The sequence below is a fragment of the Xenopus laevis genome, chromosome 3S, assembly GCF_017654675.1.
Source record: "Xenopus laevis strain J_2021 chromosome 3S, Xenopus_laevis_v10.1, whole genome shotgun sequence".
NCBI classification, from domain to species: Eukaryota; Metazoa; Chordata; class Amphibia; order Anura; family Pipidae; genus Xenopus; species Xenopus laevis.
The window spans coordinates 58,653,691-58,678,989 of NC_054376.1; the positions used below are offsets into that span (position 1 = coordinate 58,653,691).

At 38.9% G+C, this 25,299-nt stretch overlaps 1 protein-coding gene across 2 annotated transcripts; it reads left to right on the top strand.

The window, feature by feature from the left end:
- The first annotated feature begins 977 nt into the window (after positions 1 to 977).
- On the top strand, positions 978 to 25,150 carry rbpms2.S (RNA binding protein with multiple splicing 2 S homeolog). Of its 2 annotated transcripts, NM_001088395.1 has the most exon segments (8): positions 1,047 to 1,417; positions 13,046 to 13,123; positions 14,200 to 14,238; positions 14,317 to 14,379; positions 17,091 to 17,241; positions 18,062 to 18,204; positions 22,572 to 22,643; positions 24,355 to 25,147. In NM_001088395.1, coding segments are annotated over 7 exon segments (591 nt in total). In that variant the 5' UTR covers positions 1,047 to 1,363; the 3' UTR covers positions 22,635 to 22,643; positions 24,355 to 25,147.
- The last annotated feature ends 149 nt before the right edge of the window (positions 25,151 to 25,299 follow it).

The following is a 25,299-nucleotide window of genomic DNA, read 5'->3' on the forward strand; positions in this document are numbered from 1 at the left end:
TTTCACTATATGAAAAAAATTTTTAGTTCAAAGTTAAACGTGTCCAATCATTGTGTTGCTTGGCAATGTAGGCAAAAGAGTGGGTCTTTGCCCAGTTTAAACACCCAAGAGCTGGGCCAAATCAGGCTGCAGGACCATAATTAGGGCTAGACAGAAGAGGCACATGCAAGGTGTGTACCTCAGCTTCATTCCTATCCTACCTCTTGTTTGACTTTCAATAATTCTCTATGACAGGGCAGTAGTTGAAGGGTGGGGGTAACCTTGGTGCAAGTCATATTTGGCTTGGCACTGCCAGCTAATTAAATGGTGAGCTTTAGGGCCAACAACAGGATCCTACAAGAGGCCTGATGAATAAGGACCACAGCAACAACACACCAATGCAGTCCTGAGTCCTCCCAATGGAATGTTCAAGCATACACAACAGCATTTTCAATTCAACAGAATTTTCAAGCATGCCCAACACATATTTCATGTAGACAAATGTAACCACCTGATAAGACATAACAAGAACTATGTATAAATAGCAAGCATTTGTGTAATATAGTAATTTCACCACGGCCACTCAAGAAGATCTAGTTTAACAGATGGAGGTTGAGAAATACACAAAACGATAGTGATAAAGGGTTACCAAGAGAAAGGTGGCTAAAAGGGTCTTCATAACTAAACAGACCGGCGAGACCTCACTGGCCAGCAGTCCGGTTACTAAAGCAACGTTGCCATTGCAGTTACATTCCAGTAGTAATTCCACATAAAATCGCCCACACACTGTGGAACGCGAAAGCCGGCTCCTTTAAGAAACTTCACGAGCGCAAGTTCATCAAAGTTGAAGAAGTTTTTTTCCCAGGGAGAAACAGCTGGTTGGTCGGGAAGGCGATGATTGGCTGGTGCATCTCCCAGGATACACAAGGAGGAGGACACCCAGCTGGTTCCATTAGCAGCATCGCAGGACATAACCCACCCCCTCCTCCTCAGCTCCTCGAAGTTTAATTGATGAGCAAACTGGAAGCCGGTGCGCTCCTTACTCCCCTCTCCTAATCCTCCCCTTTTCTTAATTAAGCCTGGACATCAGGAAGGGGCTGGTATAAAGAGCTTTCAATCGCCCTGACTCGTTTGCACTTTCCCACCTAAGCACTGGCACATACACACCTCTATACAGCGCACAAGCAGACACTCCGCACCCACACTGCACCGCTACACCTCTTCCAGCAACTAGCAAAGAGTGCTGTTAGGAGCTGACTCCGGTCCCATACACGCAGCCACCAGAGAAACACCAAGCGGGAAGGAACACGAGTTCTCTGACTCCCAGCGACCCCGAGACGCCACCGTGGAGCCCAAGGACGAATCAGTTGTTGGCTTGTACACCATGAGCGGCATCAAGTCAGACACGGAGCACAACAATAATAATATAGAGGAAGAGGTGAGTGACCCCCCCCCCCATACTTTCTCCTTTAGTTTAGCTTAGCAAGGTCAGAACTCGGAACATACATGAGCCTTTAATTTTCAGGGTCTCTACTGGACAGATCTACCAATGAACTCGCCTAACAAACTAAAGTGGTGCTTCACCTTTGCCTTAAGTTTAAAAGAGTGGCTAATTCTTTTCTTTTCAATTGGCCATTATTTCTTAGTTTTTTTTTAAGTGGGGGGTCACTGGCACCATCTTAAAATAAATGCTTTGGCTACACCTTTTGTGATGGTGGATGTTGTTGTTGTTACTTGTTTTGTGACAAAAAAATCATGCGATTTCCGTCCAGGATTCGGTTTGGTATTCTGCCGAATCTTTTGCAAAGGGTTCAGCAGAATCCAAAATAGTGGATTTTGGATTCGATTAGGCCGAATTCTGCTGAAAGGCCGAATTCTGCTGAAAGGCAGAATCCTGAAACTAATCGGTTTGGTGTATCCCTACTTACTTTTTTATTACTCCTTTCTATTCAGGCATCTCCTATTCATATTCCAGTCTTGTATTTAAATCAATACATGGTTGCTAGGGTATTTTGCCCCATAGCAACTAGATTGCAAATGGGAGTTGCTAAATAACACAAATCATAAGAAATGCAAACTCGATTGCAAATCGTCTCAGAATATCCCTGTTAATATCATACTAAGTTAACTCCCACTTTAACTAAAGGCCCTTGTATGAATTAAAGTGATACTGATTCTAAACTTAACTTGTCAGTTTCTAATGCTAAGGGACTACTGCTGCCCATATATGGCAGCCCCCTTATAGGGAAAAAGGGTGCAAGGAAGATGATGTAAAAGCATCAGGCAGATACTTTTATGGCAAAACTATAAATAGCATTCAAAGACCATATTAAGTTTTATTTTCTGTTATCGGTATCTCTTTAACTTGTATACACACTAGCAGCACAGTTTCTATCTGGTCTCTTGGCTCAAGATCGTATCTGTTAATACTACCTGGGCACTTCAGTGCTTTGGTGCTATAACTATCCTTTGACTAAACTATAGCCTTATCGTGGTCTGGGTTCTACGCTTCACTCCCTGGTCATTCTTGAAACAAATGATGAGTGTCCGGTCTCCCCCTCTGTGCAGTTTCTTGGGCTCTTCCCAGACTCTAAACTGGTCACGTGGATGCGCCCAATTCCCATCCTCCAAAAAAAGTTATTTGTATCTGTAACTAACTCTTCTGTCCAATAGCAGCAAGTGCAAAGAAGCGAACTATAACAGCTGTCAGATTATCTGTAAATGCTGAGGATGGGTTTACCCTCAATAGTGTTTACTAATTCAAAGAAATAAAATATTTGTAAGCTGTATGTATGGTTTGATATTTAACCTTGGCTATGCCCCTTACGTTCTAATAGTCTGCGTGGGACTGAATGTTGGTTAATGTGTTTTATTCAACGCATTCCTTAAGCCGAGTTAATATATACAGATGCCTGAAGTTACACTGCACCCAGTGGACTGAACCTGCTCAAAACTCCTTATAAGGGAGCTTAGCTGTTTTCCCATTCCCAGTGTCTGTCTACAAGTGCATCTAGCAGCATTCTCCTCTAATCTTGCACAACTCCAAGTTATTTTAAAAACGCTGTATACTGCTTTTGCCAGGCAGAAGCGCATATTACAATTTGAACTAGCTATGCGTTAACAATGGAATCTTAAGTTAAAACAAAATAAATTAAAAAAACAATTTTAACCATACATGCTTACAATAACTGACTAATAAAAACTATGTGCAAGTATACTTTAAATCTATGCGTTGTCTAAGCTGCCACTTTAATTCCCCCCCCCCCCCAAGACTAATACATTCCCCAAATCTCTATTCTGAGAAACGTAAGATCTGGCTTTTTGTGTTTTGGTACCAGGCAAGTGTTGCTCCAGAATCTGACTGCCAGCTAATTGCCTAAAGATTGTGCTTTGCCAAGTCGGCTTTTCAAGAAGCTATGCAATGGAGCAATAACATGTCTTAGCAGGACTTAATATTTTTAAACCATGTTACTTATTTGGCTGACCTATAGTGTAGTCGACCTTTATTCGCCTTTAGTGAACCTATTCCTCTGTTTGTACCTTGTCTTGAATTGTTCCTGTTTTGTTTTCCCCAGAATCTGCGGAAATCTGGTTTATGGTATCAAAAAAAAGTTAAATTTAAAACCCTAAATTTAATTTTGAATTGTGAATACTTAGGCCCTCCTGTATCCCTATATACACCGTGTATATAAGCCGGTTAATAACTGTTGGGGGCAAGAATAGGTGGGGTAGCAGGAGGGGGCAAGCTGTAGGTTTAGATTCTTACTGGCCCCATAGCTATGCCACTGCATTTTATACTTCTGGTAATGCAACTTTTCTCAAGCAAGCACAAAACCTAATTTCCAAAAGTAAATCCGCTGGGTTTTTTTTTTTTTTTTTTTTTTTAGAAAGGGTCTAGGTAATTTAGAATATTTTAAAGTTAACAGTAACACCAAAAAAGTAATTCCTGTTGTATTGCACTGGTACAATTGGTGTTTACTTAAAAGTTCTACTATAGTTTATATAAACAAGCTGCTGTGTGGCACACGCGCAGTTATTCAAAACTGAAAAAGGCACAGGATACAGAAAATCTACTCTAGTGTAGAAAAGGGGTTATTTAAAACATACCATGTAACTGCTGCGTATTTTGTGCTTGAATGGCTGCCCCCATGGCTACACATCAGCTTGTTTATTTAAGCTATAGTAATGTTTCTAAGGTAAACAAACACGTTTTACTAGTGCAAGGCAACAGTACATTATACCGTAATTCCTTAAACTTTTTTTTTGTTACTTTAAATATAGTTTTCCAGTATTCTATGGTACAGGAGAGTATTTTAGGGGGGGGGGTAGGGATCCAACACTGGCACCAGATGCTGTGAGGGAGCAGAGGCCTCAGTTCAAAGGTTATCTCTAGGCTAAGGATGTAGAATGCCAGTTGTAGTACCAGCTATGCAAACAGACCCATGCACTTATTAAAGGGTGTTTAATGGCTAATTCCAAGCAACTTTTCAATTTGCTTTAATTTTCTATTCTATAGGTTATGAATTATTTGCGTTTTCTCTCTGACTCCACCTTTTAAATTGGGTGGGGGGGCATTGTACCCATCTAAATGCTTTGTAAGGCTACAGAGTTGTTTCTACCGTTTATTATTCATGCCCTCTCCTATTTATTTTCTAAGCGCTTAATCAAATAAATGCCTGGTTGCTAGGGTAGCTAGGACGGGAGAACTCTCTAACTCAACCATAAAGCATGAACATCATATTATTAAAGTTCACTTACAGAAAATAACCCCATTTAACGCAGTACGCTTGGCCCAAAGATTACATATCTTGGCACAGGCGCCTCCTGAGAGTCCTCTGCTTTATTTAAATGCGACTACGTAGTTGTACTGTGCCGAGGTAAACTGTCAGGGAATATAGGCACTGGAGTGGTTATTCTAATGTCCAAGGTAAATCCTGTGTGGTAAGGTAAAAATCGTTAATCTGATAAACAAAAGCAGTCGAATTGACAAGCCTTTTTTGGCGCAGGGACTGATAGGGTTCAATTCGGTTCCTGCGCTACAGGTGAGTGAAATCTCCCCAAAACGAATCTAGGTGGTAAAAGAATTCTCTGCAGGAAATGTCAGCACAAACCTTATTCACTTCGTAAAAAGCTGAACTACTTGCAGGCATGTCTACATACTGGTTAGTCTCTTACATGAACTAAACGCGCCTTAATTCATGAGCAGGACTTTTTCCATGTGGCTGTTGGTATATAATACGTATGTTTCATATATAAAACTATTATACAAGTGCTAAATAATGTTTGATTTATAAATAATTGCGAATACCATTCGCACTGGCCACCCATAGGGGCCATAGGGGGGTTGACAAATACAGAACGATCAGCTAATGTATTGAACACTTTAATCCACTGACTGATCACAGTGTACTGTTCAAGGTATATGCTTCACTTCTCATTTTGGGGTTAGGACAGGTCTGGACTAGGATTCAAAATAAACCCTGGCATTTCAAGCACACAAACGGCCCCCACCAGCCCACTAAATAGTGAGGGTCTGGCATTTTCCACATACCCAAAATTGTGCAAGACTTTAGTGCATGTATGGTCAGCTTAACTGTGATGGACCGATTCTGTTAGACTGACTATAATTAAATTAAAACAAATGGATTGCTTTGTAGTGCTCACTTTATTAAATAATTCCTTTCTGCCCTACAGGTTGTCACTTGAAACAATGTAACAAAAATAGCACTCTAAATATCATGTATGATTGACTTTTACTTCATTGTTTCAAGTCAGTCCTGTGTGCACACATGCGCTTACATTGTTGCACATAAATTGTCTTGGCTGAAGTCCAGCTGCTATGGGACCCAGGAAATTGGAAGGACCCTATAGGGGCACTGGACATATTTAGTGTGACACCCTAACAAGGCTTTGCTGTGGAGCTCTGCTTATACCAAAGATAAAGCATTTTGGCAAATGCCAAAGCTTGGCACTATAAATATGGTGTGTGCTTACAGCAGATAAACACAATTTATTTGCATCCAATTGGTGAAATGTTGTTTTTTTTTTTTTTTTTTTTTTTCACCATAAACAAAGACTTCAATTTTTTTTTTACTGTTTAAAGTTTAATGTTCTCTGGGCTTCCCGTCTGGCAGCTCTGTAATTTTGGAGCAGATTCTGAACTGTTACAATTTGCTACATTTACTTGATAGAATTAGCCAATCTATTTCTCAGCAGTATGGAATATTCACAATTATTGTATCAATTCTAACAGCTGCCTTTAATGAAATTCAGGAATTCTGCTTAGCAGGGACAAATATACCAAATGTATTAATTTAGAACTAGGGATGCACCGAATCCAGGATTCGGTTCGGGATTCGGCCAGGATTCTGCCTTTTTCAGCAGGATTCGGATTCGGCCGAATCCTTCTGCCTGGCCGAACCGAATCCGAATCCTAATTTGCATATGCAAATTAGGGGCGGGAGGGAAATTGCGTGACTTTTTGTCAGAAAACAAGGAAGTAAAAAATGTTTTCCCCTTCCCACCCCTAATTTGCATATGCAAATTAGGGTTCGGATTCGGTTCGGTATTCGGCCGAATCTTTCGTGAAGGATTCGGGGGTTCGGCCGAATCCAAAAAAGTGGATTCGGTGCATCCCTATTTAGAACAGTTAAGGGCATGGGGCAGATTCAGGGAGACTTGGTTGCCTGGTGACTAATTGCCTCTTCTTTGGGGTGACTAATCTCCCCAAACTGCTTCCCCGTGTATTCTGCCTGCTTCAATGAAAAACCACCTGTGGCAATGCACTCGTGTCACGTTTATTTCTGAAGTTGCACAAAGTTTCCTCACGAGGAACTGACCCCCCCCCCATCCCAGAGCTGCTTTAGAAGGGAAAAATGAAAAGTTAACACTTCAATATTAGAAAAACTGTCATAAATAAAAAAATATCTCAAACCAACAGAGTGAACAACCCATTCAATGGCTTGGTTTTAATTATCTTGCTGCAAGGTTTAAAACTGCTGTAGCAAAGTGTTTACAGTTCAGTGCAGCTGCTTTATCTGTTTTGCTTTACCATTCTGAATGTCCATTCCTGCGGAGTTCTTGTAAGCCTTTTTAAGCTGGACAGTGGCTCAGACATCTGCAATATTTCAGAATTCCAGCATTTTCATTTTTTAAATACTTATGCTTTTGCAATAGTCTTAAAGGAATTGTTCAGTGTAAAAATAAACTGTGTAAATAGGCTATGCAAAATAAAAGTTTCTAATATAGATAGCCAAAAATGTAATGTATAAAGGCTGGAGTGACTGGATGTGTAACATAATAGCCAGAACACTACTTCCTGCTTTTCAGCTCTCTAACTCTGAGCTAGTCAGTGACTTGAGGGGGGGGGTTACATATCTGTTCAGTGAGTTTGCAATTGATCCGTGGAATTCGGCTCAGATTCAAAATCAACAGATATGACCCATGTGGCCCCCCTCAAGTCTCTGATTGGTTACTGCCTGGTAACCAATCAGTGTAAACTAAGAGCTGAAAAGCAGGAAGAGATCTGGCTATTGTTACATACCCAGTCACTCCAGCCTTTATACATTACAGTTTTGGCTAACTATATTAGAAACCTTTATTTTGCACAGCCTATCTATTTACTAGGGATGCCCTGAAAGATTTGGCCGGATACCAAACCCTAATTTGCATATGGAAATTAGAGGTAGGAAAGGAAAAATTGTCAATTGTGACTAAGTCACGATTTGCCCTACTTGCCACTAATTTACATATGCAAATTAACATTTGCTTCAGCCTGACACAAGGATTCATCTGAATTCTGCTGAAAAAGGCAGAATCCTGGATTCGTTGCATTCCTACCATTTACCCAATCTTTATTTTTACACTGAACAATTCCTTTATGCTTTCAGCTTAACCATAAAACACTTCCGATTTGGAAGTTTAAGGTTCCTGTCTAGTGTCTTGTCAGCTCAGTGATCCAGTTGCATTCTCACCATTACAATTTGCTACATTTAGTTGATGCATTTCTCAACAGTATCTGTGGAATATTCGCAACTATTGTATCAATTCTAACAGCTGCCTTTAATGAAACTCAGTGATTCTGCTCAGCAGGGACAATGACAAGAAATGTATCTGCTAAATGTATCCATTTAGAACAGTTAGTCTGACACCCCCACCAGCTGCGTAAGAAGGTAAAAAATGAAACTTTACACTTAATATTAGATAAACTGTCACAAATAGAAAATAGAAAGTAATTAGTGAAAATCTATTTATGGTGAACAAATCTAAAACTAACTGAACTGAAAGATGAACAACCTCTTTAATGTCAGAGCTGAGAAGACACACAGATCCTGCTAAGTATGGGCTAAGTGCACATGGACCCCATGTTTCTACTGGCAAGCTTTGATATTTTAAGGCCAAACCCTACAATCTCATTCCATGTTTTTAGGTATTCACCACACTTTTGTAGGATTTGGCTGAATAAGTGTTGAGCCAAACAAAAACCTAACCCTTTTGCACAAGACAAGGCTCGAAAATTAAATGCAACCCCACTCTGATTTAAATAAATGAGGGTTCAGATTTGGTTTGAGATCGGGCTTTGTCAACTGTAGTTAACTTTCATAAAATCTTGGTCAGATACATGCAATGTGAATGTAGTTGAGTCAATGTGTTGGCATGATGGACAGATCTGCCTCTTCTCCAGTGTAACAAGTTTGTGGTGGCCTGCCAATCACTGGGCACAGGCTGGGATTTCAGACAGAATTTTCGACCTGGAATTTAACTGCGCAAACTGGGTGGATCTCATTACTGCTACTATGAATATTGAGGTTGTTTTTTCTATTGGACATGTTTAAATACAAGAAATGTTTGCTTGACACTGTAGGGATTTTACTTCAATAAGTAAACCATTGCAGATGAAAGCTTTATACATTTAAATTGCCTGTGGGGTTGCCTTTCTACTCGGTGCAACTACTAGTTGTTTGGTTTGTTTTTTTTCTCTTGGAAGCTCATGATGGTTCTAAAATAAAAACTGCACATTTCCTGTGTTCCGTGTAACCACATTATAAAAGCCACGACTTTATGCCCTATAGCTGTACCAGCTTCATATTTAAGATAAGTTGCAACTGTGCACAAGGGCAAAAGTGTAATGCTGAAAAGGCCGTCTTGGATCACCATACAAACTTTGCAGATGTAGCTATCACAGGGTGCAATTCTCTTCTGTATAGACTTTTTAGTAGCCAGCAGAACCCAAGTTCTCCTGTTGTAGGGCTGATGACTGCCCACAAGTGTTATATTCCTCATGCAAAGTCCTAAACCTCCCTAACATTCTGTCTAGTTTCTCTAAAGCAATATGTATGCAAAGGCTTTTATATTTTTATACAAAGTTGTGTTTTGGATAGTTTGGCCTTGTTTCTAATGTAAAATGTCATTGTTGCATCCAATAACTGTGTATATATAGATACTCTTCTTGTACCTACTATGTGCAACATTATTTCATGCTATGGTGTGCATGTTACAAAGTGGGGAGCCTGACAGTATGGCTGTGCTAAATTACAGGTGTACCTGGTTGTCACCTTTTTTAAGATGAGGAAGTAAAAGGCATTTGCCCCCATGAATATTGGCCTTTGGAACACATCTCTATTTAGGTGTTAAGCCTTTACATTTTGCAGATGTTGGTTTATGTAACATGTATATTGAGTGCCAGGCTGCATTTGATTAGCTTTTAATCAAATCTAAGTATCTGTTCCAAGGGAAGCATGTGGCATGGATAACATGGCTTGCCTGAGACACTACTACAAATCCATATTTGGCTACATATTGCTTTCGAAGTGTATCCCCACTTTTGTAAGCAGACTGCAGCACCAAGTTAAGATAAAAACACTTTTTACTTGAGTGCAGATTTTACTTTCCTTGTGTTTGTCAAAACTAAGTCCAGTGCTTGTTCTCAGCATTATGGAATGTCATCCTAAATCATAGCTCCATGTACTATGGCTTACTTGTACTACACAGCAAACTGTTCAATTTAACCCTTTGGAAGGAAGAAATTGTGTGGTACCAGGATATTAGTTTTAATATCAATAAATATTTTTCATTTTGTAAAACGTTAAATCTTCCCAGCTTAACGTTTTGTATTCTAACATGTTTGGATATTTTAATCTAGCTCTAGAGCTGTGCCCTTCTAAAAAGGTGGTTTTGTGGAGTTATATTTTTTTTGTTAGCTGGATTTTAACTAGCAGTTTTATTTGGCAAAAACTTCTGGACCCTGATGACATAGATCTGTGTTGTAAATACATTGATATTGCATGGTAAACTCTACTTGTGTAGCAGCTGTTGTATATGTGTTATCCATTAGTAGTACTATGTGAGCAAATCTACAGATTTCTCTATTCTAATTATCTAGTATGTTGAACTGCCTCTTCAGTGTTTAATTGAAAAAATGTATTTCAAAACTGCAGCACATCGTTAATGTGAATCTTCTTTGCATCAGTGATTTTATTGGCTCAAATCCCAAGTAGGAAAGGCCTTAGGCTTGATAAAGGGCCCAGTTAGGCCCAAAACATTGCCTTTCCTTTGTCTACTTGATGTTTGATCCAATAAAATCACTATGATGTAGAGGATTCACCTTAACAACAATGTGCTACAGTTCTTTGGACTTAATTATGAATCGGGACAGAATACTTTCATGAGGGATTTACTTCAATATAGTGAGATTCTTTATGTACTAAAGTCCATCCTCTGGCTTGTGTGAGCACAGATGCTTCATAAAAGCCCAATGCATGCACACATTGGTTACTTTAGCCAACATGCTTTGATGTCATTTTCTTAAGACTTCCATTATGCTAATTGCCTGTTGGAAATAAGTCTGTTAGTTGGGCATTACTTTATAACTTAAAATGGTATGTTGTAGGGGACATTGACTTTAAATTGTGTGTAGAGCTGACATACCATATATGCACTTAAGAAACCTGCAAGGGTTTGTTTAAAAAAAAAATAAATAATCCAAAGCAACATATGATGCAATGTAAAGGTTAAATCTAATGTATGATATCTGGCACAAGTAGTCTACTTTTCTGAAGGGTACTGCCAGTAGAAAATGAGCCACAAATGTGTAAAGGGCAAATTAAATGCATAGTTTCTAAGGACTAGGTGCACTTTAAACTGGGTCAATTTCAGAACCTGCCATGTATAAAATGTCTCTATCCATGTATTTTATTTCTTTTAATTACCTATTTTCCTGAAATCAATGCTGGGGGGTTGTATTTGTTTTTGCAAAGGTATAGCCTTACGCAGAGTATTTACTTGAAAACATGAAATTTAATTTCCTTGCATCCTGTCGGTGTACCATATAGCCCTTTGCTTGGAGTCACCAACTTGTTTTTTTTTACTCTTAAGCCATATTCAAATGTTAGAGTTGTGGAAGCAGCACAAGCATAAAAAGTTCTGGGGGGTGGTACTATATAAGCTGTGACTAGCTATTTGTTAGCCCTCATGTGATCTGCCAGCCTACAGGAGGCTTGTTTTGACATTACACCTGGTTTTATGAAACCAAAACTTGCCTCCTTGCCTGGAATAAGACCCATTAACCAAAGTTTACTCCAGACCAGCACTTATTGATCATAGTGTATGTTATCTGGTGGTATTTGTCCTCTGCATATTGCTAAAAGATTCTCTCTCGTATGAAGAACCTGTAAATAGCAGACCATTACATCTGACATACCAGTTATTTCCAGCTGATTAGTGTTTTTTGTAAACTAGTCTGGTGGCAAATTGTATCACTGAATCTGTCTTGCCAGAGCCTCTACACTTAATAGTAACCATTCAAGGCAACCACTAGCAGAGTCCTGGTGCTGGCTGTTGGCCTTCTTCTGCATTAAACAAATGTAGCATTGTTCACCATCCCGCATATGTCAATTTACCAACATCTATGGGTGGTTTTTGATCAGGTTTAGCTTTATCATAGAAGGAGGTATGCCTGTTATGTAGTCGGAGGCTGTTTTCTGCATCTCTGCAACCACCTTCCACTAATCATTACTGTCCACCCCTCCTGCCTAACACCTGTCACGCACTGTTACTTCTGCATTTATAAGCAACTCATTTCTTAAACCACCAGGGATATTTTCTGTCTCAGTGAGAACAACATTCTGCGTCAGGGCTAAATGCTTCTGAAACCACTAAAATATTTACCACTTCTGTCAAATCCAAGTAGAGAAGGCATGCTGGTTTCCACTAGAGGATGGAATAGGGCTGCAAAGTGGGTTAAGATCTTATATATGCATGACTGCTTTGTGGCCTCAACTTGCCTAGCAACACTGGTCCGTACATCTTAAAACCTCTTGATGAACATGTAAAATATATGAAGTCTTGAGTATAACTGCATAAATTGAGGTTAACAAGGCTGTGGATTTGGCAAAACTGTAAATGTGTTTATAACCTCAGAGCTTATTTATGTAGGGAAAGTATTTCTGATGGTTTAAGCTTTCAACACTTATCAGAGCTCACTAGGCGTCATGTCTGTGCATACACCTTGAAGTATGGATAATAGCTGCAGATCAGTTAATGTAAGTTTCTGGGTACCCCATCTGCAGACCAACCTTTTCTCCTGTTGCCTTGTAAAGTTGCACAAGGGCAGGAATGACTTGAAGGAGACACTCCCCATATGCAATAAAATTCACCAATGTTTGCCCAGGAGCAGTAACCAATAGGATCTCTGCTTTTAAACAGGTGACCAGTAAATTCTACTTCTGTTTGTTTTCTATGGGTTACTGCCTGTGGACAAACGTGATGCCTTATGACATAACCCCTTGTGTCTTTAAAAAAAAAAATTGTTTCAGAAAACAGGTTAAAAAAATTGGCCAATATTCATACTGCCCATCTGTCACACTTGTTGCTCCCCTTTTTTCCCCCCCAGACTATAAAGGTGAACCACTGGCAGACTGCACTGCAGGAAAGGTGCTGGCAGCCAATCAACTTCTCAATGTGATCAGTGGCCATTGCTTTTGGCCTTTTATATAATGTGCAACTAAACTGGTAATCTGTAACAGATGCCTTGTGTTTATCTTGTGAAAATTGTTCCTTTCACTTTCAGGTACGAACTCTGTTTGTTAGTGGGCTTCCTATTGACATCAAACCCAGGGAACTTTACTTGCTTTTTCGACCATTTAAGGTAAGCTTTTAACTGGAACCAGCAGGATTCCTATTGGTTATGGAGTGATGCACCTTGTATCACTTTACAAAACACCAATTGGTTTTTTAAAATTTAAATGTTTGAATTCTTTAACTTCCATTCTCTTATGAAGCTGTAGGTAGTAATTTGACATGTATAACAATTTAATTTTTACTTTTATTGTAGATGTGAGACTACCCTGAATAGCTTCTCTTTGATATACATTTTATAAGTGGATATTATGCTTAAACAGTTAAGCAACTTTTTTTTTTTTATAGGCATCTAGAATGTCTTAACACATACAAGCATGGCGCTATCATTAGTTTGAATTAAAATTGCTGACTCTTACCTGCACATATGACATCTTACATATCCGTGGGAATCTTAAAACTGTGGTTTTATTAATGGAGTCCTGTCACTTTTTGCCTTATGCTTTGGGTTCAAGGGAATTGTCATGGGGATGGGGTTGCAACATTTGACTGGTTCAGGAACACTTAGTTCAAAAACCAGTAACTGGCTTATTTTTTCTTTCCCTTTCTTTTGCCTAAGCTGGGGGTCAAACTACAGTGAAAGGTACAATTTCAGATTCTACCATTCTGCCACGTTACATATTAGACTGAGATGGGCAAAATTGATTTGGATTCTAAACTTTAAAATGTTTAATTTCCTTGCTGCTTTTTTTTTTTGTTATGAATGAACACCTTTCTTAAAGCTGATTAATGCACAAGGGTCTGTATAATGTAGCATTTTAAAGAATGTATACCCATCTCAATTTCTCCTAAATCCAATCCTTAAATTGCACAGCATAATCACATCTTTCCACACTGACGGAGCACAGCCTTAGGCACTGCTGGTTATTATGGTAACCACTTCAGTTCTGCTAATGGGAACCACAGCACCACCCCATTGCAGAGGGTACAGTTACACCTGATCTGCAGCTTGTCACTGCTGTCCCTGTTGTACAGACCAGCCCTACCTAGTGCCCAGCACATCCACCTCCCTTGTGCTACAATAATACCACATTTTGTTCAACTTTTTAATGCTTCTTTAAAATGTTTCTACTTTTTTTCTAATAGGGCTATGAAGGATCCCTAATCAAGCTTACCTCAAAACAGGTATATATTCCTACTAGATTTAATTATGCTAGGAAAGTTTGACTGTTCCTGTCCTAACCATTCTTTTCTTCCCTTTAGCCTGTTGGCTTTGTTACGTTTGATAATAGGGCAGGAGCGGAAGCTGCAAAGAATGCCTTAAATGTAAGTAAGGACTTATGACCTCTAGCAGCAGTCACTGAATTGTTAGAGGTAGTTTAGTTTCTATGTTATAGAATAACCACCTATAGCAACCTTTTGGTCTTCATTCATGGTTTTGTTATATCTACCTTGGATCCTATGAGCCAGCTGCCATTTCCCGCTGGATTGCTGCTGAACAAAAAGCAAAATGTTACATGCAGAAAATGAAGACCAGTTCCCTACATACTAAGATTTTTTTTTTTTTTATAGCTGTGTGTATTTTGGTCTGTTCCATGTGCAGCTCTCTATTCTATTGATAGCTGAATGTGTAAGAAAATGCTGCATCTAAACAAACCAATGGAATGCAAATGGGAGTAAAATGCAACTCTGAACACTCGTGAGTACAACAGGTAGAATATAATGGAATCAATTGGGGAATGTGGTCAGGTGCACCCATGTGTAAGTCTTCTGCTGTATGAGCTCCTTGGCTGACCTGGAAACAGGCAGCTAATTTTTGTGCTTGTGCAGCTTTCAAGTCATGATTGCAGATCATTTAAAGCTACGGATCACATCAAAATATTGCTGCAAATTGGGTCACAAATTAACCTATTGTGTTATCCTTATATAGTGGTTTTTTTTTTTCTTTCCCCCCACTAGGTTATTGTACCCTTACACCAGTCAAGCTAAAAAGCAAAGAATAACACCAAAAAATTAGTGTTTAAAGGAGAAGGAAAGGTTAAAACTAAGTAAGCCTTATCAGAAAGGTCCATCTAAATATACCAGTAAACCCCCAAAGTAATGTTGCTCTGAGTCCCCTGTCAAAAGAAACACAGCATCTCTTTCCTTCTATTGTGTACGTATGCTCTTCTGTATCAGACTTCCTGCCTTCATCTTAAACCTCATTGCCCTGGGCAAGAGCATGCTCAGTTTGCTCCTCTCCCCCCACCCCCTCCCTTCTCTACTGTAATCTGAGCCCAGAGCAGGGAGAGACTCAGGCAGGAAGTGATGTCACACCACATTAATACTGCAGCTCCTATCCTAAACAAACAGAGTTTCTAGAGCTTTTTACTCAGGTATGGTAAAATATTCTACAGAATAAATATAGCATTCTGGCTTGCACTATTGCAGCTAATCTATTGGCAATAAAATGCCTCAGTAGCTTTCCTTCTCCTTTAAAGTGGACCCGTCACCCAAAAAAATTATTCAAAATCCTATTTTATCACATTAGTCAAGCAAAATGAACTTTAATTACACTATATAAATTATTTGAATCTTGTTTCCTTCAGTCTGGGAATTCATAATTATAACAAGCAGGCAGGAGCCATTTTGTGGACACTGTTATTAAGACAAGCCTTGTATCATCTCAGAATCTTGTTTGTGCACCAGAATGGGGGACCTAATGTCCATCCCCATGCCCTGGCTACACAATTAAATGGTAAAGAGAATGGGGGAATGTGGGGAGAGCAGTGACATCTAGGAAGTGCTGAATGGAAAGTGAAAGCAATTGTCTGCCCCGCCTCTATGCCTAGGCATAGAGGCGGGGCAGACAATATTTGATTGACAGCTGAGATTTTTAAATGAGCTTACAGCAGCTATGAATGCTTTAATAAAAAATAGAAATTGGATTTCATGTTTAATTTAAAAAAGGACTTTTATTATACAGATTTTTGTGTCTGGGTGACGGGTCCACTTTAAAGGATAGGTAATATAATGTACTGGTGCCCTGCTGTATGGGGGCAGACATTCAAGCACTGGACACACAGTAGATCTGAAGAATCCCATTATATAGCTGATCTGTTATCTGCGGTGTATAGTCTCCTTTTTTCAGTATTGAATGGTTATCATCATGGCTACACAACGGCTTGATTTAAACTATAGTCTTGTTTCTGAAGTAAACACACCACTTTTAGGGATGGTTCACATGAGGCGACTATGGAAAAGCATCGGCGAGGCGACTTTTCATTATAGCCTATGGAAAAACACACTGAGGCAGTTCTGGGAGATTGTCGCTCAGAAGACGAGGCGATTAGTCGCCAGGCGACAATCTCCCCAAATCTCCTCGTGTGAACTAACACTTTCCAGTGCAGCACAACAGTACATTAATACTTTAGGACACTGAGGGGAATGTAAAGTCTCAAAGAGCAAAACAATTTGCACAAATAAGAATAAAATGCCATATTTCACAACTTAATACTCAATCTGTTATTGCATTGCAAATTTTAATTGTGCATTGCCTACTTTTAAGTGCTTGGAGGTGTTGTAATCTTTTAGAGCAAATAACTTTAAGTAAGAAGATTTAATACAAACAATCCACTGGCGCAAACTATAAAACTTGGAAACCCTGTCAGTAGTGGGTCATTAAACAGTTTCCAGGTTCACAAAGCTATATTAAATTTGCGCAAAGACAACCTTGTTCACACAAGGGCATAACTTTTCACACTGCAAATATTTTTTCCGTTGCTGACTTTATTATATTCCCCATTTGTGTTTTGGTGTTGCTGTTCCTTTAACCTTTTTGTTTGCTGGACGACTTTCAGATAGTCCTGGTCAGAATCTAACCTTGGTGTTCATATCCTACAGCTTTAGTTTTACAACTGTGTAAAATACTAACCTCAAGTTAAGCTTTGTTCGCTAGAACTTGTTTATTTGCAACACCTTCATACTGGATTGTATGCAAAGACCGAAAACAAAAGTTTTGTATTAACAAGGTTTTTTTCCCCCTCCCCCTTGTGTAGGGCATCCGTTTTGACCCAGAGAACCCACAGACCTTACGGCTAGAGTTTGCAAAGGCCAACACAAAGATGGCCAAGAACAAACTAATGGCTACACCAAACCCCACAAACTTCCACCCAGCACTTGGCGCACACTTCATTGCACGAGATCCATGTGAGTCCACTGCATTTCCCCCAGAAAAAATCTGCTTTATCTGACCACAATGCTTCTCAGTCTTTCAAGAAAACCTAAGCCAGTCTTCTGTTCATTTCGGTGTGCTATTTCTTGTGGTATAAAATGTATACTTTATTTGGTGGAATACAAATTTGTACTATTTTGTATCTCCAAGCTAAAACTATTTAAAGGACAAGGCAACCTCAATAAAGAGAAACTGTCAAAGCATTAGCCTACTGCACAGATGGCTTCTTAATCCTGCAGTATTTGTCCGTTTAGTTCCTAATACCTGTGAGACAAACTTCCTGTAGTGAAGTAGTTTAACATCAAGACAGACAGATTATGCACAGATAATCCAACCCAGGATTTGTAGATGGTGCCTTATCCAAAGCAGCAAGCAGAAAAAATTTGCCGCATGCATTGGAACTAATTTGTCAGGTATCTTTGTAACATGGAAAGGGGGGGGGGATGCTGGTTGTAATTACAAAAGCTGCAAAAGTTTTACTTGTCACATGTCAAAAGTATACATATAGGGCAGTACAAAGTTAGCAGTTATGGAAAGCTAAAGGTGGGACAACTAGTTGGTAACCTGATTTAGTGTGGTTGCCTTGTCCTTTAACTTTCCCACTTCCTTTGCTCATGCTAGTTTGCTAGTATATTAAAAATCTGCTACTGCAGAATAGACAATGGGTAAATCTCATGTGTAGTTTTTTATGGTACTATTTTACATATTGTAAAGTATAGCATCCTGTCCCCAAAGTCTTGTACCACATTCAGCCAGCAATTTATTGGCATTAAATAAATGCTTTTCTGCTTATAGATGACTTTACTGGGGCTGCACTAATCCCAGCATCACCAGAAGCTTGGGCTCCCTACCCACTGTATACTGCAGAACTTGCTCCAGCCATTCCACATGCTGCTTTCACATACCCTGCTGCTGCCGCTGCTGCACTTCATGCCCAGGTAACTAGAAATAAATTACTGGTAGAAAAAAGCTATTATCCATTATTATAGATGGGGGGGGGGGGATTTAAAGGTACTTGAAATATAGCTTCAATGCTTTAAAACCAACCTTCACCTGCCTTTCTAAATCATTGCCACCTAGCAGTAGACTAGCACTTCAGTTGAACTGTTCTTTGCATAAACTGAGCAGCTTTTAAGAAAGCAATCCTGCTAAATGGCAAACCATTAACTGAAAGGCTTGAACTTCTCATTGGTTATACTGGCACTTTTTAAACATGCTAGTGGGAAGAGGGCTGCATGAATAATTCAAAAATAAAAAAATCCCATAACTTTTGATTACAGAACATGAAATTTAAGCTGCCAACTCATGCCCTTCAGACCAATTTAGCAGCTGCCAGTGTATGGGGCCTAGCAGACACATTGTCCAGATGTCTATTGAGGCAGGTCTTTGGTTTTTTTTTTTTTTTTTAACCCCCATTTTTAATCAGACTCCATTGGCTCATTGATGCAGCCCTCGCTGTGATGGCTCATTCTGTTGCTGTAATCTGATGACAAACCCATTGCATAAGGACCCTATCATCCATCTTAAGCTGGGCATACACCGGCCGATAAAAAGTTGCCGACAGACAAGTCAACAGCTTATTGGCCCGTGCATGAGGCCCTCAGACAGGCTACCCTGAAAGATATCTGGCTGAAAGTTGGCCTTTAGATTAAAATCTCATCTGATTGTGAGTACAATCTGTCTGTTGATGTGGTCCCTCTCAGACCGCCTGTTCTGCCTACATTATGATCAGATTGTTGGGCCCACTATCGGATCAGCCTGATATCTCCCACCTCAATGTGGGCATATCTGAGAATTGCCAAACAAGCAGACCACTGTGTGTGTGTGGTCACCCTTAGTTGGGTACACTGGGGCAGGGAAGACCATTGTATTGGTGACACTGCAAAAAGAGTAGATCTTGTAGTGTATGGCTAGCTATGAGGTGGCCATACGCTGTAAGATTAGGTCGTTTGGCAAGGTCACCAAACAACCGAATCTTTCCCCTGACTGGGCGATATCATACTAATGTGATCTTCTGGCCCAAGAGGGATACAAAAAGTGAGGACTACATCAATGAGCAGATACAGTCCTTGATATGACCGAAAAATCAAGCCTGCCCAATAAAGATCTGGTAATTTTCTGAGGGCCCCATACAAGGGCAGATAAAATGCCAAATTGGTCTAAAGGACCCGAATCGGCGGCTTAAATCTCAGTATATGACCACTTTTATTTGAGATGTCCTTTCACTGTTTTTGCTTATAATAAGGATTTATATATTAGTCTGTAATCATAACAGTACCTTTTACTTTATCCAGGGAATAATCTTTTAAACTTTGTATTTGATTATAATGGAGTCCATGGGAGATGGCCTTTCTGTAGTTGGAGCTTTCCAGACAATGGATCCAAAGCCTGTAATATAAAAACAAGTGCACCTGCATTTAAAATCTTACAAATTTTCTTAACTTTAACTCTTTAAGTTGTAACATACACTAAAATTTCTAATGCTTACCATCTTCCTGTTTGCCCATAGGCCTTAACACTGGGTTCTGTTAAATACCTTTTTTTTTTTTTTTTTTTTTTTTTTTTTTGCAATCTGAGTAAATGACTAATCTAGGTGGCGGGTGTTTTGGCTATTGATTACAATCACCTTGTGATCCTAGACTTTGCCCAAGGAGAGAAGGCTAATCTGAAGTAGATTTATTTAACCTCCACCTCCTGTAAAATTATGGATATAGTCTCAGTAAGTAGGTTATGATAAAATACTATTACTGGATTTTCTTTACTGCAGCTGAATATCTTTATCCTAAATCTGGCCATAGATGCAAAGATAATCATACAAAGTGAAGTTTCCTACAGTTTTCAGATTGTGTGGTGTACCATGGTTGACTGGACAGGTTAAAAGAACCATATTGGCTACTGATAGGCAATACATGCAGAGATATCTTGTTTAAAAAGAACACTATGGGAAACAGTGTGTGGGGGATCATTAAGGGAAAATTGATTTGTATGTTGGATCTAGGTTTTTTTTGTTTTTTTTTCTTTGTAGATAAGGTGAACAAGAACTAGGTGTTCAAATCCTGTATTTTAGTGTTGGTTACACTTTACAGATATGCAATGGTATGTTTCTCCCCAGCAGTTACTTTGTGTGGTTTCTTAGCAGTAGTTTTCTTCAGTTCCCTTCCCCCTCGGCTACAAACACTGGACAAAAAACATCTGTCTGGGGGATATAACCACTATATCCTAATAACAATCTACAGATTTCTCTTCATGGTGAAGGGGTTTATTTTTATGTAGAACTTATATTTTTTTCCTTCTTGTTAGGATTAAATAGTGTGTTTTGCTCTAAGTAGTAGTCCTGTGCTGCCAACACTTCATGCATTTCAGTTGTTGGCTAAACTGTTTTTTGGGTCGTCTTCTGCTGCAGATTGTGCTTCTGCCAAACACTTGTTGATTGGTTTTCTAAATAAATGTTCAATGAAAATTGGTTTTGCGTTTCCCACACCCTAGTTAAGACCATGAATCTTGGTGGTTTATCACCTTTCACATGTTGTAACTTCATGTGGAATGAGGAGAAACTGCTGCTGTGGGGATGCATGTTTTAAGTAGGTTGTGCAATCAAGGCTTAAAGGGGGTGTTCAGCTTGGTTAACGGTTAGTATAATGTAAAATTATATTCTGAGACAATTTACAACTGGTTTTAATTGTGGTTTTGAGTTTAGTTTTTTTATTCAGCAGCTTTCAATAAGATTGAAATATGCATAAGTGAGGACTTGAATAGAAAGATGAGCAATAAAGTAGCAACAACAATACATTTATAGGTTTACAGAGCATGGGTCACACCCTCATTTGAAAGCTGGAAAGAATCAATTAGAAAGTGAATAATTTGACAAAAAATGAAGACCAATTGAAAAGTTGCCTGGAATTGGCCATTCTATAACATACTAAAAGTTAACTTAAACCACTCTTAAGTACAAGGTGGAATCAACGGCTTGTCCAGTAAGTCTTAAAACTGCCAAAAAATGCTTCACTTGCAAGTCTGAGAGAAATCCCACCAGTATTCAGATAATTGCTTGGTGAATTTATTTGCGGCAGCTTAAAAACTGAATATATAAAATGTGGTCTATTCTATACAATAAACCACATTATCAGGAAAAGCATAAATCTATTGAATCATTAGGATAAGCTTACCGCTTTCCAAGTTGTGTCCGGGTGCTCATGTTCCAGACCTTCAGCATAGGGGAGTAATTCACCAACAAATAGCATTAGGCAGACACTAATCCAGAACATCCAACAGAAATAGAAGCCATGAGCCAAAAGTTAAAGGGGTTGTTCACCTTCCAAACCCTTTTTTCAATTCAGTTTAGATTGTTCCCCAGAAATAAAGACTTTCCAATTACTTTCCATTTATTTTTTTTACTGTTTTTCCAAAATCTAAGTGTAAAGTTGAATGTTCGTGTCTCTGGTAGTTGAGTCTGACAGCTCAGTAATTCAGGTGCAGACTCTAAATAAACCATTACAATTTTGCAACATTTAGTTGATACATTTCTCATCAGCATCGCTGGAGTATTGGTAACTTTTGTATCAATTCTAACAGCTGCCTGTAATGAAATCCAGAGATTCTGCTCAGCAGGGACAAATAAGAAATGTATCAACTAAATGTATCAATTTAGAACAGTTTACAGGATCGGCGACCCCTGCCCCCCCCCAGGGCTGCTTCAGAAGGTGAAAATGACACTTTACACTTAAACGGTCAGATATAGAAAATATAAAGTCATTGGGGGGAAAAAGTAATTATTTCTGGTGATCTATCCGAAAACTGGTTGTGAACCACCCCTTTAAATATAAAAATACTTTATTTTACACTATCTAAAAAGGATAAAGCCTAATGCGTTTCATGTCACGCAGGGACACTTAAACATAGGCTCATCCTTTTAGATGTAGTGTAAAATAAAGGAATATATTTTTATATTTAACTTTTGGCTCATGGATTTTTCTGTTGGATGTTCCAGATTGGTGCCTGCCTAATGCTATTTTTGTTGTGGTCTATTCTAGTTTTGTCCCATTCATTAAATTACTACCCTGCCTGTAAGTATAGCAAACTCATTATTTTTTCTGAGATGTAAATATTTGGAATCCCATGTTGGCTTTATTACCACAGACTAAGACTAAAATACTATGGGGGGAAAAGGGTAATACGTTCTGTCAAACTAGGGGGTGTTTTCCAAGCCCAAATCTGCAAGTAGCCCAAGAGCAACATTTAATGTACTGGGATAATGGATTTGCAATTCACATGCACTGACAGTAAAAACTTACTTTGCCTTTTCCAGATGCGTTGGTATCCTCCATCTGAAGCAACCCAGCAGGGGTGGAAGTCTCGGCAGTTTTGTTAAAGCTCTTGGGTAAGAAATTATACATTTGCAAGGAAAGGCACGGGTAGCTTTCTGTCATACTTTACCCCATAAAATTTTATTTTATTTAATTGCTAGGGGAAGAACTTGTTTCTCAAGGCAGTCCTCTGTATATTATCCACAATGGTCCCCTTTCCACCTCCTCTCCTTGAACTTATGCCCAGTGCTGGTTAGAGAGGTCGGCACCTCTCCCACAAGACCAAAACGTTACATCACTGATGTAATAAACATGTAGGGGTTACCCCCGCTGCACTAGCCTTCGTGTGTCTGGTATCTTTTACGGAGTCCACTGTATGTTCTCATTCCTCCCAACTGTCATGTTTTTCATGAGACAGTCCTGACTGACGGCTCAACCCGCAGTCCCGGGTTAAACTGAAATGTCTACTTCAACTTTCTTTGTATCTTTTTCTGGCTGTTCAGTGCAGAAGGTCAAAGTTTCTAACTGGCTGTTCAGTGCAGAAGGTCAAAGTTTCTAACTTAAAGGAACAGTTCAGTGTGAAAATAAACTGTAAATAGGCTGTGCAAAATAAGTTTCTAATAGTTTTTTTTAGGCAAAAATGTAATGTATAAAGGCTGAAGTGACTGGATGTCAACATAATAGCCAGAACATTACTTTTCAGCTCTAACTGAGTTAGTCAGCGACTTGAAGGGGTGGCCACATGGGACATATGTCTTCAGTGAGTTTGCCATTGATTCTCAGCATTCAGCTCAGATTCAAAAGCAACAGATTTGACCCATTGTGGCCCTTAAGTCACTGGTTACCAGGCAGTAACCAATCTGGAAAGCAAGAGTTGAAAAACAGGTAGTGTTCTGGCTATGGCTTACACACCCAGTCACTCTAGCCTTTATACATTTTATACATTACATTTTTGCCTAACTAATTTGTAACAATTTAAGATAAGTGTCTCTTGGGGAAACTGATTTGCATCTTAAAGGGCAATGCACCTTCATTATTAAAACTATAATAACATCTACTACCACAATGTATTTAAACTTTCTTAATTTGCCAAAATTTGTAACTGGACATGGTAACTAGGGGGTGTGGCCACAAATGGATGGGGTCAAAACAATTTGCGCACTTCACATGCCAAATCATTGTCACTTTCGCTCTATTTCCAAGATGTTGGGAGGTATGGAATTATTCGAACTGGCACTACATCATTCTGATTTCTTGGGTCACAACAATTAAAAATGTTCTCGGCTCTCCACTTTGCCATTTAGACTAGTTTGGGGATAGCAGACCTAGTTTTCATAATTTGCAGAGATTGATAATGTTGTTTGTTTTGTTTTTTTTTTTTTTTTGTTTTTTTTTGTAGTCTTAGCCAGGGATGCACCTAATCCACTACTCTAGGATTAGACTGAATCCCAAATCCCTTGGGAAAGATCCAAACCCTAGTTTGCATGTGCCAATTGGGGCAACAAAGGGGTAGACCTTTTTTACTTGTTTGCATGAAGATAAAAAGGCACATGATTTTAAAGATTCTGTTCAGCCAGTAACTGGGATTTGGTGCATCCCTAATCCTAGCACATTGCCTCTATTTACAATTGTATCATGTTTGGTGGAATTGAATGAATTGGACTAAGTATACAGTTAGAAGATCACTAGCTGTTAACAATCTGAAGTGACAATACATGATGTGAAACTTTGTACATCTGGCCTGACCTAATAGATTTTTCTTTTCCTCCCTAAAAACATTTGCAGGTTTCTTTTCTTTTGAGGATTTGATTTTTGCGCTCTCCATGAATTGATGTGCCAAGCATTAATCGGTACAAGGTCTAACCCATGGACATTTGGTCAATTCCTTATTCATCCATTCTATCAATCAGGCTGTTTCAAGCTACATCCAAGAAAAGACTGCATAGGTTTAAATGAGCACAGCTGCTATAGTGCAAAATATACCACTTATTGGTGGGCATGGGAAGGTTTGCATGTTTGTTATAGCATGAATTAACTTCTTGATGTAAGCGTTAAAACATTAATGTAAATCTTTTCAGGATTAGCTTTTGCTTCTGTAAAAGCTTTGATTTTTCCCATGCCTCCTTCTACCAACAAATTGGTCAAATTGCACTGTTCCCAACTAACATCTTCTGTTTTTCTGTCTGTATTCTGCCCTTTCATTTTCATTGAGTATTTGTGCTTGCCAAATGTAATGCAACCATAATGGGAAACAGAGCAATAGAACCAGTATTTTTGTAACATGTTAATAAGGATATATTTATGCAGTTTGTTTTTGTGTGATTATTAAAGAAAAATATTAAATCTATTATAAGTTAATATTATGTTTAAAAGCTTGAAGATTCTGTATGGTTGTACTGCTGTACTTTATGAATAACTGCAAGTTTTGTGTTCCGTTTTGCATTCTGCTTGATATTTCAGTATTATGAAAGATGTCTTACCTGTACAGAGAATGAAATTTCTTTTGCTGATCTTATGTACAGCAAATGAATTTTCTCTTGCCGATCTTATGAGAATGTGATAAAAATATATATATACAGACTGTTTAAGCATCATTCTTTCACTTAAACCATTTTGGAGACTTCAGATTTGTTATCTTTGGAGACTTCAGATTTGTTATCAAAAGTAACACTTTTAGTCTCAAATGCTTTGAACGTACATTTGCACCATTTATAAAGAGCTCCGATCTGG

Excerpts from the sequence above, each read along its gene's own strand:
- rbpms2.S (XM_041587516.1), top strand. The coding sequence starts at position 1,364 with ATGAGCGGCATCAAGTCAGACACGGAGCACAACAATAATAATATAGAG. Across the intron at positions 13,124-14,199 it reads TGCTTTTTCGACCATTTAAG|GGCTATGAAGGATCCCTAAT; the intron begins GTAAGCTTTTAA and ends TTTTTCTAATAG. Across the intron at positions 14,239-17,090 it reads TCAAGCTTACCTCAAAACAG|GGCATCCGTTTTGACCCAGA; the intron begins GTATATATTCCT and ends CCCCTTGTGTAG.